The sequence below is a fragment of the Perca flavescens genome, chromosome 7, assembly GCF_004354835.1.
Source record: "Perca flavescens isolate YP-PL-M2 chromosome 7, PFLA_1.0, whole genome shotgun sequence".
Taxonomy (NCBI): domain Eukaryota; kingdom Metazoa; phylum Chordata; class Actinopteri; order Perciformes; family Percidae; genus Perca; species Perca flavescens.
This window is the reverse complement of record NC_041337.1, coordinates 8,117,956-8,132,053: the sequence shown is the minus strand read 5'-3', so window position 1 is coordinate 8,132,053 and position 14,098 is coordinate 8,117,956. Positions and strand designations below refer to the sequence as shown.

Sequence of the window (14,098 nt, the reverse complement as noted above, 5' to 3'; positions counted from 1 at the left end):
TGGAGCGTTTGAAGCAATTCATCCACCTCTGCACCATTGCTCCTTCCCTACTTCCTAGTCCCTACATTCGGCATCCTTGCTCAGACCACACCCATTTTTTTAATTCTGCATTTATTTTGATCCCACCTTCACACCTGTAAAGTTTCTGGACTGCATCTAGAACGGTTGTGATGCTGTCATTTTGTTTTAAATATGTTTATGTTAAAGAAGATAAATGTTTGGAGCAATTCATCCACCGCTGCACCATGGTCAGTTTCATTTTCACTCAGCAGGGACACAGTAATGACAATAGTACAATCATCTTTTTGCTGTACTTTATTTTCAGTATGACAAAGATTGCGACATTTTATGTTATTTAAAAGCAGCAGACACAGAAAAAACCCTTCATCATTTGCATGAATAAAAACATAATTTGCAAACATTTCAAATGCTTTCATCCTTTCATTGTTGTCATAGAAGACATAACACACACTCACAAAGAGCTGTGTTTGGCACAAGCCACAGTCTACCATAAGTTGAATTCAAACCCAGTGCCAAACAGAGAAATGCCCATAGTACGACCGACGGAGAAGCCTGTTCCCAGAATTTTTGCCTCTACACCTGAAGGACCGACACCGATACCAGTGTCTGCTGACAGACCGACTGTAGCTTTTACCGAACCTGCAGACAGTGAAACACTGGCTAGTGTTGCTTCAACAAAGACTCTGGCACCCTCTCCACTAGAGATTCCAATCGCTGCACTGGCGTTGGGCCCTTTGGCCTCAACTCCAGAAAAGCTCCCTGGTGGGATGGGTTACAAACAAAGAGATGTTACATTTATTCTCAAAGAAGATATTTGATATACTCATGAATGACATTCTAAAAACATTACAGAAATAATATTTTCTAAACAGATATCATCCACAGAGACTCTGATATACATCTTTATAATGTTTTGGGTTGATCAAGCCTGACTGTGTCAATGGTATAATACCTTTTAATAACTGATGTGTCAGACAGTGTTTTCTTATATTTCAATATGTTAACTCTCAAACCCTTGTCCTCAAAATAATACCACTTTAATTTGTTTTTATAGTAAATACTTTTCACATCCAGTATACTGGATGTTTGTGCAGCAACAAGATACTTCAATAATCATAACACTTTGTTCAATAAAAAACAAAGTATGGACATTTTCATCTGACAGCTCTTTGTTCAGCTTTTAATCATTGAAGTTAGAAATTATTAGAAACTAAAGGTGTATCAGTCCTCAATATACTATATTATGTATAGAAAGTATACACAGCTGTACACGGTTGGTGTTTGCCTACCGGACATCTTCAGGAAGAGTAGTTCAGAGTAAGCCAAGTAGGTCACTGGGAAAGAAAAGGAGGAAATGTCAGCAACAGATTACAGCTAGAGTTTCTCTCAACTGCCTCAATAAGATCTGCAGTAACTTATACTTTATATTATACATTACATATTGCATACAAAATGGTATTTTATCAATGTTACTGAAAATGCAGCTAACATTTCATTATTCTGTACTGAATATAAACAGTCAATAAAAATATAAATAAGTGATACAAACTGCACTATTTAGTGCAAAATACTAATACTATCCATAAAGCATGAACACATTTTTGTTTGCATAACAAACTTTACATGATTGATCAGTTACCTGAACGAGGTTGTTGATAGAAGGTGATATATGCTGCGTGCTGCTCTCAGCTTCACTGCTGGACCGCACCCGTTGAGGAGGCATATATTCCCCACTGCAACAGAAAGTGAAAGTTAAAATTCACTTTCAGAACAGCTCAGATGGGCTTCCCCCCCCACACACACACACACACACACACACACATTTATTGTAAAACCTGCAATTTCCCTGAAATTTTCCACTTTTTACTTTTGCTTTTAGAGGCCTAAACAGTCAGCTGTAACAGTGAAAGTTAAAATTCACTTTCAGAACAGCTCAGAGGGGGTACACATCTCTTTCTCCAAACAGAAGAAATGTCTCTGTAGTCAGCTGTGTGTCTATGCATCAAGAAGGCTAATCTTAGAACATGGAAAAAAATAAAAAAATAATCTAATTAAAATAAAAAATTAGCTCATTCAGAGTGTCATATTTCCATTCATGGAAGTATATTTGCTGAAAAACTGTACTTCTGTACAATTTGGAAAATGTATTTTCAATTGAATCTTGCTTCATACTATTAATCCACTGCATTATCCTTTTGATTTGTTACTTTGCAAATCAACATTTTACTTACAAAATATATAGATAAGATAAGATATACTTTATAGTCACCAAAGGAAAATTTGTTTTGGACTCTGTCCGTTCCTCAGCTTTACAAAGACAACACAAAACATACAGAAAATAAGCATCTCTCAACACATACTCTCATGCAACACAAAACATGCTTTCATATACATTAGACAGGTACGTATATACTAAGCACACAAACTCCTCCTTTCATTGGCAGTTTTGAATTGAACAACCCTGTCGGGAGCATTCTCCACAATAAGTGTAGCACAGCCCTTGCACAATGAGATATTGCAAAACTAACATATTGCCCAACCCCAACAGCCTACGTATTGCACAAATGACACAATGCACTGACATAATGCACAACCCAAATAGCCTACAGTATATCAACATCTTATGAAGGATGATACATTGTTTTAGATTAGACAAGCCAGCTGTCTGGGACTAGTTTCTTCAATAATGTTTTCATACATGGGAAATAAACGGAAGTTACAGTGTGTGAAAAAGATAATCAACAGTAAATATTTATAATATTTTGAGTGATTAGTTTTTTTGTGAAGTGGTTTTTGATCTGTTTTATTCTGTTTATTTTTCACTCAAGAGAAAGTCATGACTGTCCTGTGTGGTTTTCTTCTCTTTTTTTTAATTTTTTTACAATATAACAAATTATTGAATTAGTTCTGCATTTTGTTGTCCATCTGTGTGTGTGTCTCTGGGGGAAACACTTCTCTATCTGCCTTTCACATTAATGTGTTATCTGAGGTTTTACTTTCGCTTTCTGTTTAACAGGGTGGAGATCCCTAATTTGTGAATCAAACTCAAAGCATGTTATGCTGTTAGGATACAGCATCTCCTGTTCTAAAATATTAGAAACACTAAAGCAGAACCAGAAAACCAAAGACGTTATAAATGTGGTGTTGCTCCATTATTTCTGAGATCAGAAGTGTCGGCGAGTTTCGGATATTCTGTCCATTAACCAAGCGACAGTTTTCGATCACCAAATGAAAAATGCAACAATGTTGCAACTTCACCCCCGAATCACACTGAGTCTACCAAACTATAGATGTGAAAGCGCCCTTAAATGAAAAGATGAATATGCACTATTGTCATTACTGTGTCTAGACAGTGGACTAATTGTTGCTAGACATTTCACATCTCATATGTAATGATGGTTCGAGGAACTTATTTGTCAGACTTATTTGTCTTGAAGCGTTATTATGTTGTTGAATACATAGACAAGGCAATATTTTCTTTTTTTTACTAAAGCCCACAATTTGCATGAAGTTTTTACTTTTGCTTCTGTAACTGTCAGCTGTAACTGTCAGTCCAGCGGAAAGTACCTTTGAAACAACCTATAATAAAAACCATGTCCCCCATAACTGAGTGTTTGACTATTTGCTTCCTGTTTATGTTCCAATCACGGAGGGGGAAATACGACCCAACCCACTTCCTCTCTGTCCCACTTTGTTCCAAACTGTTATAAAGAAGTTAGTGTCTTACTTTCTGTTACACACACATCTCCTGTAGATCAAGCAACATAATTCTGGTAAGTAATCCTTCATGTGAAGCTTATTATGCAAAACAGAAATGTATACACGTATATGGTAATATTGGTGTTTTACTAAATATACAAAATGTTAGTTTTATCAGTAAATTATATTTTTTATTCACTAAGGTCCAGTGATCTATACTTTTCTTATAAATTACTTTCTTTTTACTTTTTCTAATTCAGTTCAGAATAAGGAAATCTTACTCACATGCATTTAATCTGACCATTAACACAATTGTGCTGGTTGACCATTGATGAACAAATATTTCTATATATCATACCTGTAATTTGCTATAGATCTATACAGAATATCTACACTACCATCATTGCTTTTATTCCATTTGAGGCAGTTACCACAGGAAAAATTCTAGTTCTAATCTGCTGCCGACATTTCTTCTTTTTCTTTCAGAGTCTTAAGTATATACGACAGAACCCAGGTAGGCAAACGTCATCTCAAAGAAATAGTATATATATATATATATATATATATATATATATATATATATATATATATATATATATATATATATATATAATGAATAGGAAGACCCGGATGACACTGACAAAAAAAAGTGACAAAACAGGGCTATTAGGTCAGGCTGCGTTGACAAACACTGCTGCCGTCCTCAGATGGCCCGGCAAAAACACAGGTCTTCCTATTCATTTTGAATGGGGGTAGTGCGTTTTGGCGTTGGGTTCCACAGAACAGATCTAACTTTTGGAGAAACGCAACCCAACATCATGCTGCAGTGGCCAATCCTATAAATAGACTTGTACTGTTTGTTGGTAAATGCTTTGTATCTGACAATGTACCTCATCATAAAATTATATTTTTTGTAACAAAATTCTTGAATAGCCTATATAACAAGCTCACTCTTAAAATGTTACTTTAAAATGTCATTTTTTTCATTCTTCCAATTGTACTTAAACCTTTCCTAGTGGTGTGGGATGTTTTCATTCACTGTTCATAGTTACTGTGTACTAGGGGTGCATGATATATCGACTCAATATCGTTATATTACGTTGCGCAATATTATATCGAAAGTGTCACGATAAGTATAAATATTTTGTTTATATCGTGGAGTGCTTTGTCCCGTCCGTTGGTTAGTTGTGTTCAATTAAGAGCCCGCTTGAAACGCTATAATGATCATGTTTCATTGGACAGTTACCGTGCCACTTGAAACGCTATGATAATCATGTTTCATTGGCCAGTTACCGTGCCACTTGCACATGTTACATAGTACACGTCAGCGCACCGGTCCACTACGTGACAAACCCTATGTAGCGTACCACGTGTGTGCACATTTCGACAGAGTGACAGTGTAAGTGAAGAAATAGATAGAGACAAAAAAATGGAACAAATCAGAAAAGCAAAAGAAAAGTTGTGTCCTGTTCCCTTTATTTATTTGGTAACACTTTACAATAAGGGTACATTAATTAGCATTAGTTAATGCATTAATAAGCATTAACTAACCGTTATTAAGGGTTGAATAAATTGTCTAATAAACATTTGTTAACAATGCTCATGTTAACTAAGGTATTAATTGATGCATTATTTACCATTAGTTGATGCCTTAACTGTTAATCACAGTTAATTAAGGTGTCTATTATATCATTAGTAAATGCAATAATAAGCCTTGACTAACTGTTAATAACAGTTAAATGTGTATATTTAACCATTAGTTAATGCAGTAACAAGCATTGACTAACTGTTTATAACAGTTAACTAAGGTGTCTATTTTACTATTAGCTAATGCAGTAACAAGCCTCGACTAACTTTTAATCACAGTTAACTAAGGTGTCTATTTTACCATTTGTGAATGCAGTAACAAGCCTTGACTAACTGTTAATTAATATGTGTATATTTTAACATTAGGTAATTTACTAAAAAGCCTAAACTGGAAATAAAAGCTAACTAAAGTGTCTAAGTAAGCCCTTAGTTGATGTTGATGAAGGTATTTTCCTAATATATTACCAGGTGGTTGATGAAAATGTTTGATAGCATGTATGTCTTAAGGTTTACGGCCAAGCCATGTCATTATGAGAAAACTTTTTTTATTGTTTATTTACGGGTTATGATTGTCCACATACCTTTGTCCACTATATTTGCCCATCCTCCAACATATGACTTACTTTTGATAGAGGGTGAGATCAGGGAAAAGACTCCATAGTCTCCAGGCAGAGGTTTGCTTCTTCCTTTGTCTTCATGTAGACATTAATTTAAATCCCAACCTACATAAATTATTGTGCATGCTATATAAGCATTACTTAACCTTAAATGGTCATTTAATTAATGTGTAACAATACTGAATAAGCCTTACTAAACCATAACTAAACAGTTGTTAATGCTCTTTGGTAGACTTATTGTAAAGTAGAGAACATATGCACCTTAACTAACACTTAACCAATGTGTAACAATACTGAATAAGCCTTACTACACCATCACTAAACAGTTATTAATGCTCTTTGGTAGACTTTTTGTAAAGTAGAGAACATATGCACCTTAAATAACAATTCATGTATAACAATACTGAATAAGCCTTATTAAACCATACTTAAACGGTTATTTATTCTCTTTGGTAGACTTATTGTAAAGTTGAGAACATATGCACCTTAACTAACACTTAATTTAGTATTTAACAATACTGAACAAGCCTTACTAAACCATAACTAAACAGTTATTAATGCTCTGGTAGACTTATTGTAAAGTAGAGAACATATGCACCTTAACTGACAATTATACTGAACAAGCCTTACTAAACCATCAGTAAACAGTTATTAATGCTCTATGGTAGACTTATTGTAAAGTAGAGAACATATGCACCTTAACTAACACTTAATTAAGTATTTAACAATACTGAATACGCCTTACTAAACCATAACTAAACAGTTATTAATGCTCTTTGGTAGACTTATTGTAAAGTAGAGAACATATGCACCTTAACTGACAATTATACTGAACAAGCCTTACTAAACAATAAGTAAACAGTTATTAATGCTCTATGGTAGACTTATTGTAAAGTAGAGAACATATGCACCTTAACTAACACTTAATTAAATATTTAACAATACTGAATACGCCTTACTAAACCATAACTAAACAGTTATTAATGCTCTTTGGTAGACTTATTGTAAAGTAGAGAACATACACACCTTAAATAACACTTAATTAATGTATAACAATACTGAATAAGCCTTATTAAACCATACTTAAACGGTTATTAATTCTCTTTGGTAGACTTATTGTAAAGTTGAGAACATATGCACCTTAACTAACACTTAATTTAGTATTTAACAATACTGAACAAGCCTTACTAAACCATAACTAAACAGTTATTAATGCTCTGGTAGACTTATTGTAAAGTAGAGAACATATGCACCTTAACTGACAATTATACTGAACAAGCCTTACTAAACCATCAGTAAACAGTTATTAATGCTCTATGGTAGACTTATTGTAAAGTAGAGAACATATGCACCTTAACTAACACTTAATTAAATATTTAACAATACTGAATACGCCTTACTAAACCATAACTAAACAGTTATTAATGCTCTTTGGTAGACTTATTGTAAAGTAGAGAACATACACACCTTAAATAACACTTAATTAATGTATAACAATACTGAATAAGCCTTATTAAACCATACTTAAATGGTTATTAATTCTCTTTGGTAGACTTATTGTAAAGTTGAGAACATATGCACCTTAACTAACACTTATTTTAGTATTTAACAATACTGAACAAGCCTTACTAAACCATAACTAAACAGTTATTAATGCTCTTGGTAGACTTATTGTAAAGTAGAGAACATATGCACCTTAACTGACAATTAAATATTTAACAATACTGAACAAGCCTTACTAAACCATCAGTAAACAGTCATTAATGCTCTTTGGTAGACTTATTGTAAAGTAGAGAACATACACACCTTAAATAACACTTAATTAATGTATAACAATACTGAATAAGCCTTACTAAACCATACTTTTATTAATGCTCTTTGGTAGACTTATTGTAAAGTAGAGAATATATGCACCTTAACTAACACTTAATGTATAACAATACTGAACAAGCCTTACTAAACCATAACTTAACAGTTAGTAATGCTCATTTGGTAGACTTATTGTAAAGTAGAGAACATATGCACCTTAAATAACACTTAATTAATGTATAACAATACTGAACAAGCCTTACTAAACCATAACTAAACAGTTATTAATGCTCTTTGGTAGACTTATTGTAAAGTTGAGAACATATGCACCTTAACTAATTATTAATGTATAACAATACGGAATAAGCATTACTAAACCATAACTAAACAGTTATGAATGCTCTTTGATAGACTTATTGTAAAGTTAAGAACATATGCACCTTAACTTACACTTGATAAATGCATCAACAGCATGAACCACTTTAAAACAGCAACCGTAAATTCATTGGAATACGTTGATGCATAGTAACATTTTGGTAACATTGATGTTTAGTCCTCTTTGAGATTAAATGTAGTATCTCTTTATTTGCAGCCCATGCAGTTGTGAAAGGAAGTGCAGAAGTTTCTGTTGGAACAGCCGGGTTAGTGGAGATGATTGACACCATTGACCGGCCTGGTTCATCTACTGCTGTTGGTACCTACGCAGATGCCGGGGTATATGCAGATGGTTTAGAGGATAAACCTGGGAAGCGTATTCCCAAGGCAGGACTGTGCGCTGGTGCAGGAGTGGGCCTTGCTCGTGCTGAATAGAGCATTTTTGAGGCTCAGGCCAAAGGGCCCAATGCCAGCGCAGGAGTCGGAGCCTCTGCTGCCTCTCTCAGTGCCAGAGCCTTTGCCAAAGCATAAGTGGCCAGTGCTTCAGCTTCTGCTGGTCCACTGAAAGCTACAGTCGGTCTGGCAATAGACACCGGCGTCAGTGTCGGTCTGACAGGTGCAGAGGTAAAGGCTTCTCCTTTGGTCTGGCACTGGGTTTGAAGTTAACTTATGGTAGACTGCAGCCAAATGAAGCTCTTTGTGAATGTGTTTTGTGCCTTCTATTCCAACAATAAAAGCATTTGAAATGTGCAGCATTTATAAATTAAACTTCATTTATGAAAATCTGTTAGATTTGTTAGGTCAGCACTGTGGAATATTAAATCATCTATTTTTGCTCACAACTAGGGCTGACGGTACAGGGACACACAGAAAGGCATTCTCTATGGGCCCCTCCCCGCATCCACTGCTATTCATTGTAGCATCTTTTTGGTCCCTCTTCACGAGGGCCCTGGGTAGTCAGTCCCTTCCACCCCCAGTCCGACACCCCTGGTAGAGAGCTATAATCCGTAGATAACCCAATTGTGAGCCAGGAGGCGGAGCTTATTACGACCCATACTGGCGTTTGTAATGCGGCGACCTCTAGTGGCCGTATTAGTAGAGACAGGCGCAAAAGAGTAAGTAAGGCGACGAATTACAAAGAGCGATAAAGTCCCTTTAAGGATGGATGGGTCAACAAACACAGGACTTTGACCCCGTGTAAAAACAAAAGTCAAAGTTATTTTTAAGTAAACTTATAAACTAATTTCTGTACTAACATGCGTCACTATGTCATATACTTATCTGCTTCCAGTAGTTACAGTATGTATGAAATAGTTGTTTTGACCCAAACCCTGGTTTTTTGAGGCTCAGGCCAAAGGGCCCAACGTCAGCGCAGGAGTCGGAGCCTCTGCAGCCACTCTCAGTGCCGGAGCCTTTGCCAGAGCAGAACTGGCCAGTGCTTCAGCCGCTGCTGGTCCGCTGAAAGCTACAGCTGGTCTGACAGGTGTAGAGGCAAGGGTGCTGGGAACCGGCTTCTCCTTTGGTCGTAAAATGGGCGGTTCTCTGTTTGGCACTGGGTTTGAATTGAAGCTCTTTGTAGTGTGTTGTGCCTTCTATTCCAACAATAAACACATTTGAAATGTGCAGCATTTATAAATTAAACTTCATTCATGAAAATCTGTTAGATTTGTTAGGTCAGCACTGTGGAATATTAAATCATCTATTTTTGCTCACAACTAGGGCTGTGACGGTATAGTGTTTTTTTTACCGTGGTGACGGAGCAGCATATCACCGCGGTATGGCGGTTAACCTTAACCCCCTTACGAGAGTAGCATAAGTTAGAGCGAGAATGGCAGGGTGCCTAAAAGGGGTGATAGAATGCAAAACTGATTTTACCCTGTCATAGTTGAATAACGACAGTTTGGTGGGTAAATAGGACATACATAGAACCTCTAAATCCCATTGACACCCCTTTCCTCTGCAAATCTCACAATTTGAAACTGCTGCTGAAAACGGGCCAATCTGAACAAAGCTTGTTATATTATATATTAGCTACACTTTTGTTGTCATGTGAAATTAGCGCAACTTAAAGTAGTGTTGAAGATAAAAAAGTTAAAACCATGTTTTCAATTTTAGTACAATATACTTTTAGGTAAAAAATGTAACTTAAAAATGTAAACTGCTGTGTGACTGAGTGAAGGAATGTTTCAATACTGATTAAGTCTAATCAGCATTGGTCTGGCTCACACCTACTCAAGCTTCTAAAGAATTAATTAAGTCATCGCTGTTATTTAGCATGAATGTAAAAGCTCTAGAAGACTTATTGTTTAAACAACTTTGAGAGCCATCCCCTGTTGAGCTAGACGTGATTAGAACAAAGAATGTGTATTCATATAGTTGGATTGATTGGGAACGTACACCTTTTCGTTTGAGAGACATCTGACCAATAGGAGAAGATTTCATTTGAGGAACCACCCAGGTTTAGGGAATAAATGTGTTATCCGGGGAATGTCTCATGACTTCAACTGTGACCCCACAAGGGGAAGCATGTTGAGGTCCGCTGTTTACAGTGTATTTGTTTTGTCATGTCTCGTGACTGATTGACGTAATTCCTGAAGAGGAGGCATGTCATTTCGGTCCGCTGTCAGCTGCAGTGTATCATTTTGTTTTTGTCTTGTCGTTTTCATCATGTTATTCATTAAACCTTTTGCTTAACTTTCAATTCGACCCCAGCCTCTCCTTCCTCCTCAGAAATTGAACGAACACGTCTTTTAGAGATTTCTTAACAGTAGCTTCCTATGTAGTGAACTAGCTACTGCTGTTTTTGGGTTACTTAGCTTGCTACATGTGACTGGGTGGTAGTTGGTAGCTTAGCTCACTACAATTTCCAAACTGCTTGCCCATATTATTCACATGTAATTCACCCTAACAAAAGTAAGATACCTCTCATGTCTCATACCCACCCCACTTACATAAAATAAAGGCAACAGAACATCTGACTGTAGAACGGTTTGCAAACAAGTTTATTCACAATTTCAGCAACTTTGGTTCATTGTCAACAGATATGCATCAAAATAGGAGTTTTGTTGAAGAAAGATTCTAAGAAATGTGAAGGAAGAAAATAAACTTGACCTCCTTTGTGAATTTTCAGAAGGTTTTCAGGTTTCCCAAGAACAAAGATGTGAGGAAGAAGTGGGAAGTGGCTTTGAGGAGAGAAGGATTTACTGCCACTTGTTCATTAGTGCTTTGCTGTCACCATTTCAAGGAAGGCGATTTTGATAGGTCGGGTCAGATTGTTCGACTCCGAGATTGTGTTATTCCATCCGTCTTCAGCTTCCCGGTTCACCTCCAAAGAGTAGGTGTATCATCAGGCTCTTAGCATTCATAAATGTAAATATTATATTATCAATCACAGGGCAGGGTGAGATGCTTATCCCTTTTATATTGTATTATGTTTATTATGCTTCTTCATTTTAGTTGGAAAAGGGCAGGGCTACGTCTACCTCCAGAAGAGCTGAAGAAAGCCTGTCCGTGGCCTCTCAGGATTCCCAACCTCAGCCTAATGATGTGAATATTTCTCTTTTAACATCGCATCATAATGTTCCTGGACATATTAAAATCTCACTTTTTTGCTGCCACTCATTAAACACACTCACAAATAAACCCATACACACACAATTGAAGACACATTGAACATGCATTCTTGGCACACACACACACACACACAGTGCCGGCAGTGGCTTTGACAGGTGATGCCTATAAGAAAGAATGTGGGTCATAGCCAAGCCATGTTTGTGAAGTGAAACATTACTCAAACCATGTTCATCCCTCTTTCTACTAGGATCATGGCTATGCCTTGCCTTCATCTCCTACTGCTCTTAAGACCAGACTCAAAGAGGCCTTGGCAAGAGTGGAAAGTCTGGAGCGAGAGAAGAAGAATGCCATGGCCAGAGAAAAGAGGGCAGGGACCACAGTGAAGAGTCTTTTTGGGGGGATTTGAGGGAAAAGAACCTCATTAATGAAGAGCTCCAAGAGAAGCTTGAATTCTACTCCGGTAAGACAAAATTAGCACTTTGAAATTCATGTACATGTTATTCTTACTCTCTTTAAACTCCTTAGTTATTATCTGAAGGGGACTTATTCATTTGAAATCATAACATTTCAGATCTTCAGATAGACCTCATGGCAAAGCAGGGTCATGAGTACACAAAGGATTACAGAGAGTTTGCGCTCACGCTCCATCTACATGGTCCAAAGGCATAAAAATACCTCAGAGAGACTCAACATTTTCCCCTCCCACACATCCACATACATTACAAAGCTAGGCTTAATGTTGTCCGAATTTTTGGAATTACTGATGCAAACAAATAGCTTCTTCTCAATTTTTTTACAGGTGGCTGCCAACCTTGGCCTGAATAAGATTTTTTAATTTAACCAGGTAAGTTGATTGAGAACAAGTTCACATTTGCAGCAACATCCTGTAGTCCTAGTATGCATGTCTTTATGGTGGGAAGAAACCAGAGCACCTGGAGGAAACCCACACAAACACAGGGAGAACATGCGAACTCAGCACAGGCCCGGAACTACCTGGACTCAAACCCAGAACCTTCTTGCTGTGAGGCAGAAGCGCTAACCACTGAACCACCGTGCCGGATATGCTGGAGAGAAGATGCCAGGTAGATCAGGCTGAATATGGATGTGTTTCACACATGTTGGATGCCATGTCCATCAGAAAACATGTGCAATATAATGCAGATACCCAGTCAACGTCTGGTTTTGTAGACATGGGTGATGGAATCAGTGAGACTGATGCTGCTACTGAGGCTCTTGTGTTCATGGTGGTTGGCCTACAAGGACATTGGAAGGCTCCCATTGCTTACTTCCTGACCAAGTCTCTCTCAGGGTCCTTCTCAGTCATGCTTTGGAGGAGTTGCATGCACGGGGCATTCGGGTGGTATGTGTTACAATGGATGGGCATGCCTCCGATGTCAGCATATGCAACCAACTTGGGTGTGAGCTGAAGGGAAACCCACGAGAGCCGCTTCAAACCAATTTCTCGCATCCGGTGACTGGCGAGAAAGTATTTGTAATGATGGACGCTTGCCACAACTGTAACAACCAGTAGAACATGTCCTGTTCTCTTTATTTATATATTTATTTTATACTGTACAACAAGTAGAACATGTCCTTTTCTCTTTATTTATATATTTATTTTATACTGTACAACAAGTAGAACATGTCCTGTTCTCTTTTATATATTTATTTTATACTGTACACCCGGTAAAACATGTCCTGTTCTGTAGACATGGTCCTTATTTATTTATTCATGTTGTACCAGTCCAATATGTCAGTCAGTTGAAATAAACCTTTTGTTGTAAGAAAACTTGGTTTAATTTGTTATGAATCTATTTTGTAATTTTACGTATGTTGAAAAATATCGAAATTCATATCGATATCGCAATATCACATTTTGTCAATATTGTGTAACCCGTGTGTGTGTGTTGGGAAGGGGGCTGCTAAATGTCAAGGGCTGGGAGATGGATGCAGAATAGCGTGGTAGAACAGTGTGTGTGTCTGTGTGTGTGAGACAGAGAGAGACAAATATAAAAAGCTTCAAGTAGACTCTAATATAATATAATCATATATTGTTTGTTCAACTTATTAAAATATCTGACTTTACTGCCACTATCTGTTTCTGCTTTTCTATCATATTTTTAGTGTGTGCTTTGCAAAATACCTATCATAGCCTACATCACATATCATACGATGACCAGACGTCCCAGGTTTCAGGGGACAGTTCCCGTTTCCGATTGCCTGTCCCTGGCTAAATACAGAAGAAAAAAAAAAAACTACCTCTGTCCCTAATTTGTTTCTGAAGTCACATTAGGATTTTTCCATCAGATTGATAGTCAAACTGGAAAATGTCCTTGTTTTTCTCCCCTTTTCGGGGATTATGTTCCCAGTTTTGATCTCGGACGTCCGGTCACTTAATATCATATATCAGAATATTC

At 37.0% G+C, this 14,098-nt stretch overlaps 1 protein-coding gene and 1 long non-coding RNA gene across 2 annotated transcripts; one reads left to right on the top strand and one right to left on the bottom strand.

Annotated features, from left to right (window-relative positions):
- Window positions 1-299: 299 nt before the first annotated feature.
- On the bottom strand, window positions 300-1,745 carry LOC114559374 (uncharacterized). The gene is made up of 3 exons (XR_003693086.1): window positions 1,661-1,745; window positions 1,311-1,355; window positions 300-780 (listed from the first exon to the last, which is right to left on the bottom strand). It is a non-coding gene; the product is annotated as an uncharacterized LOC114559374 (long non-coding RNA).
- A 2,090-nt stretch (window positions 1,746-3,835) lies between these two features.
- Window positions 3,836-13,238, top strand: LOC114558226 (THAP domain-containing protein 6-like). Its single transcript, XM_028582041.1, has 7 exons — window positions 3,836-3,845; window positions 4,228-4,234; window positions 8,326-8,374; window positions 11,239-11,442; window positions 11,565-11,654; window positions 11,929-12,141; window positions 12,481-13,238. The coding sequence occupies exons 1-6, from the start codon at window positions 3,836-3,838 to the stop codon at window positions 12,085-12,087; spliced, it is 519 nt and encodes a 172-aa protein (XP_028437842.1). The 3' UTR covers window positions 12,088-12,141; window positions 12,481-13,238.
- The last annotated feature ends 860 nt before the right edge of the window (window positions 13,239-14,098 follow it).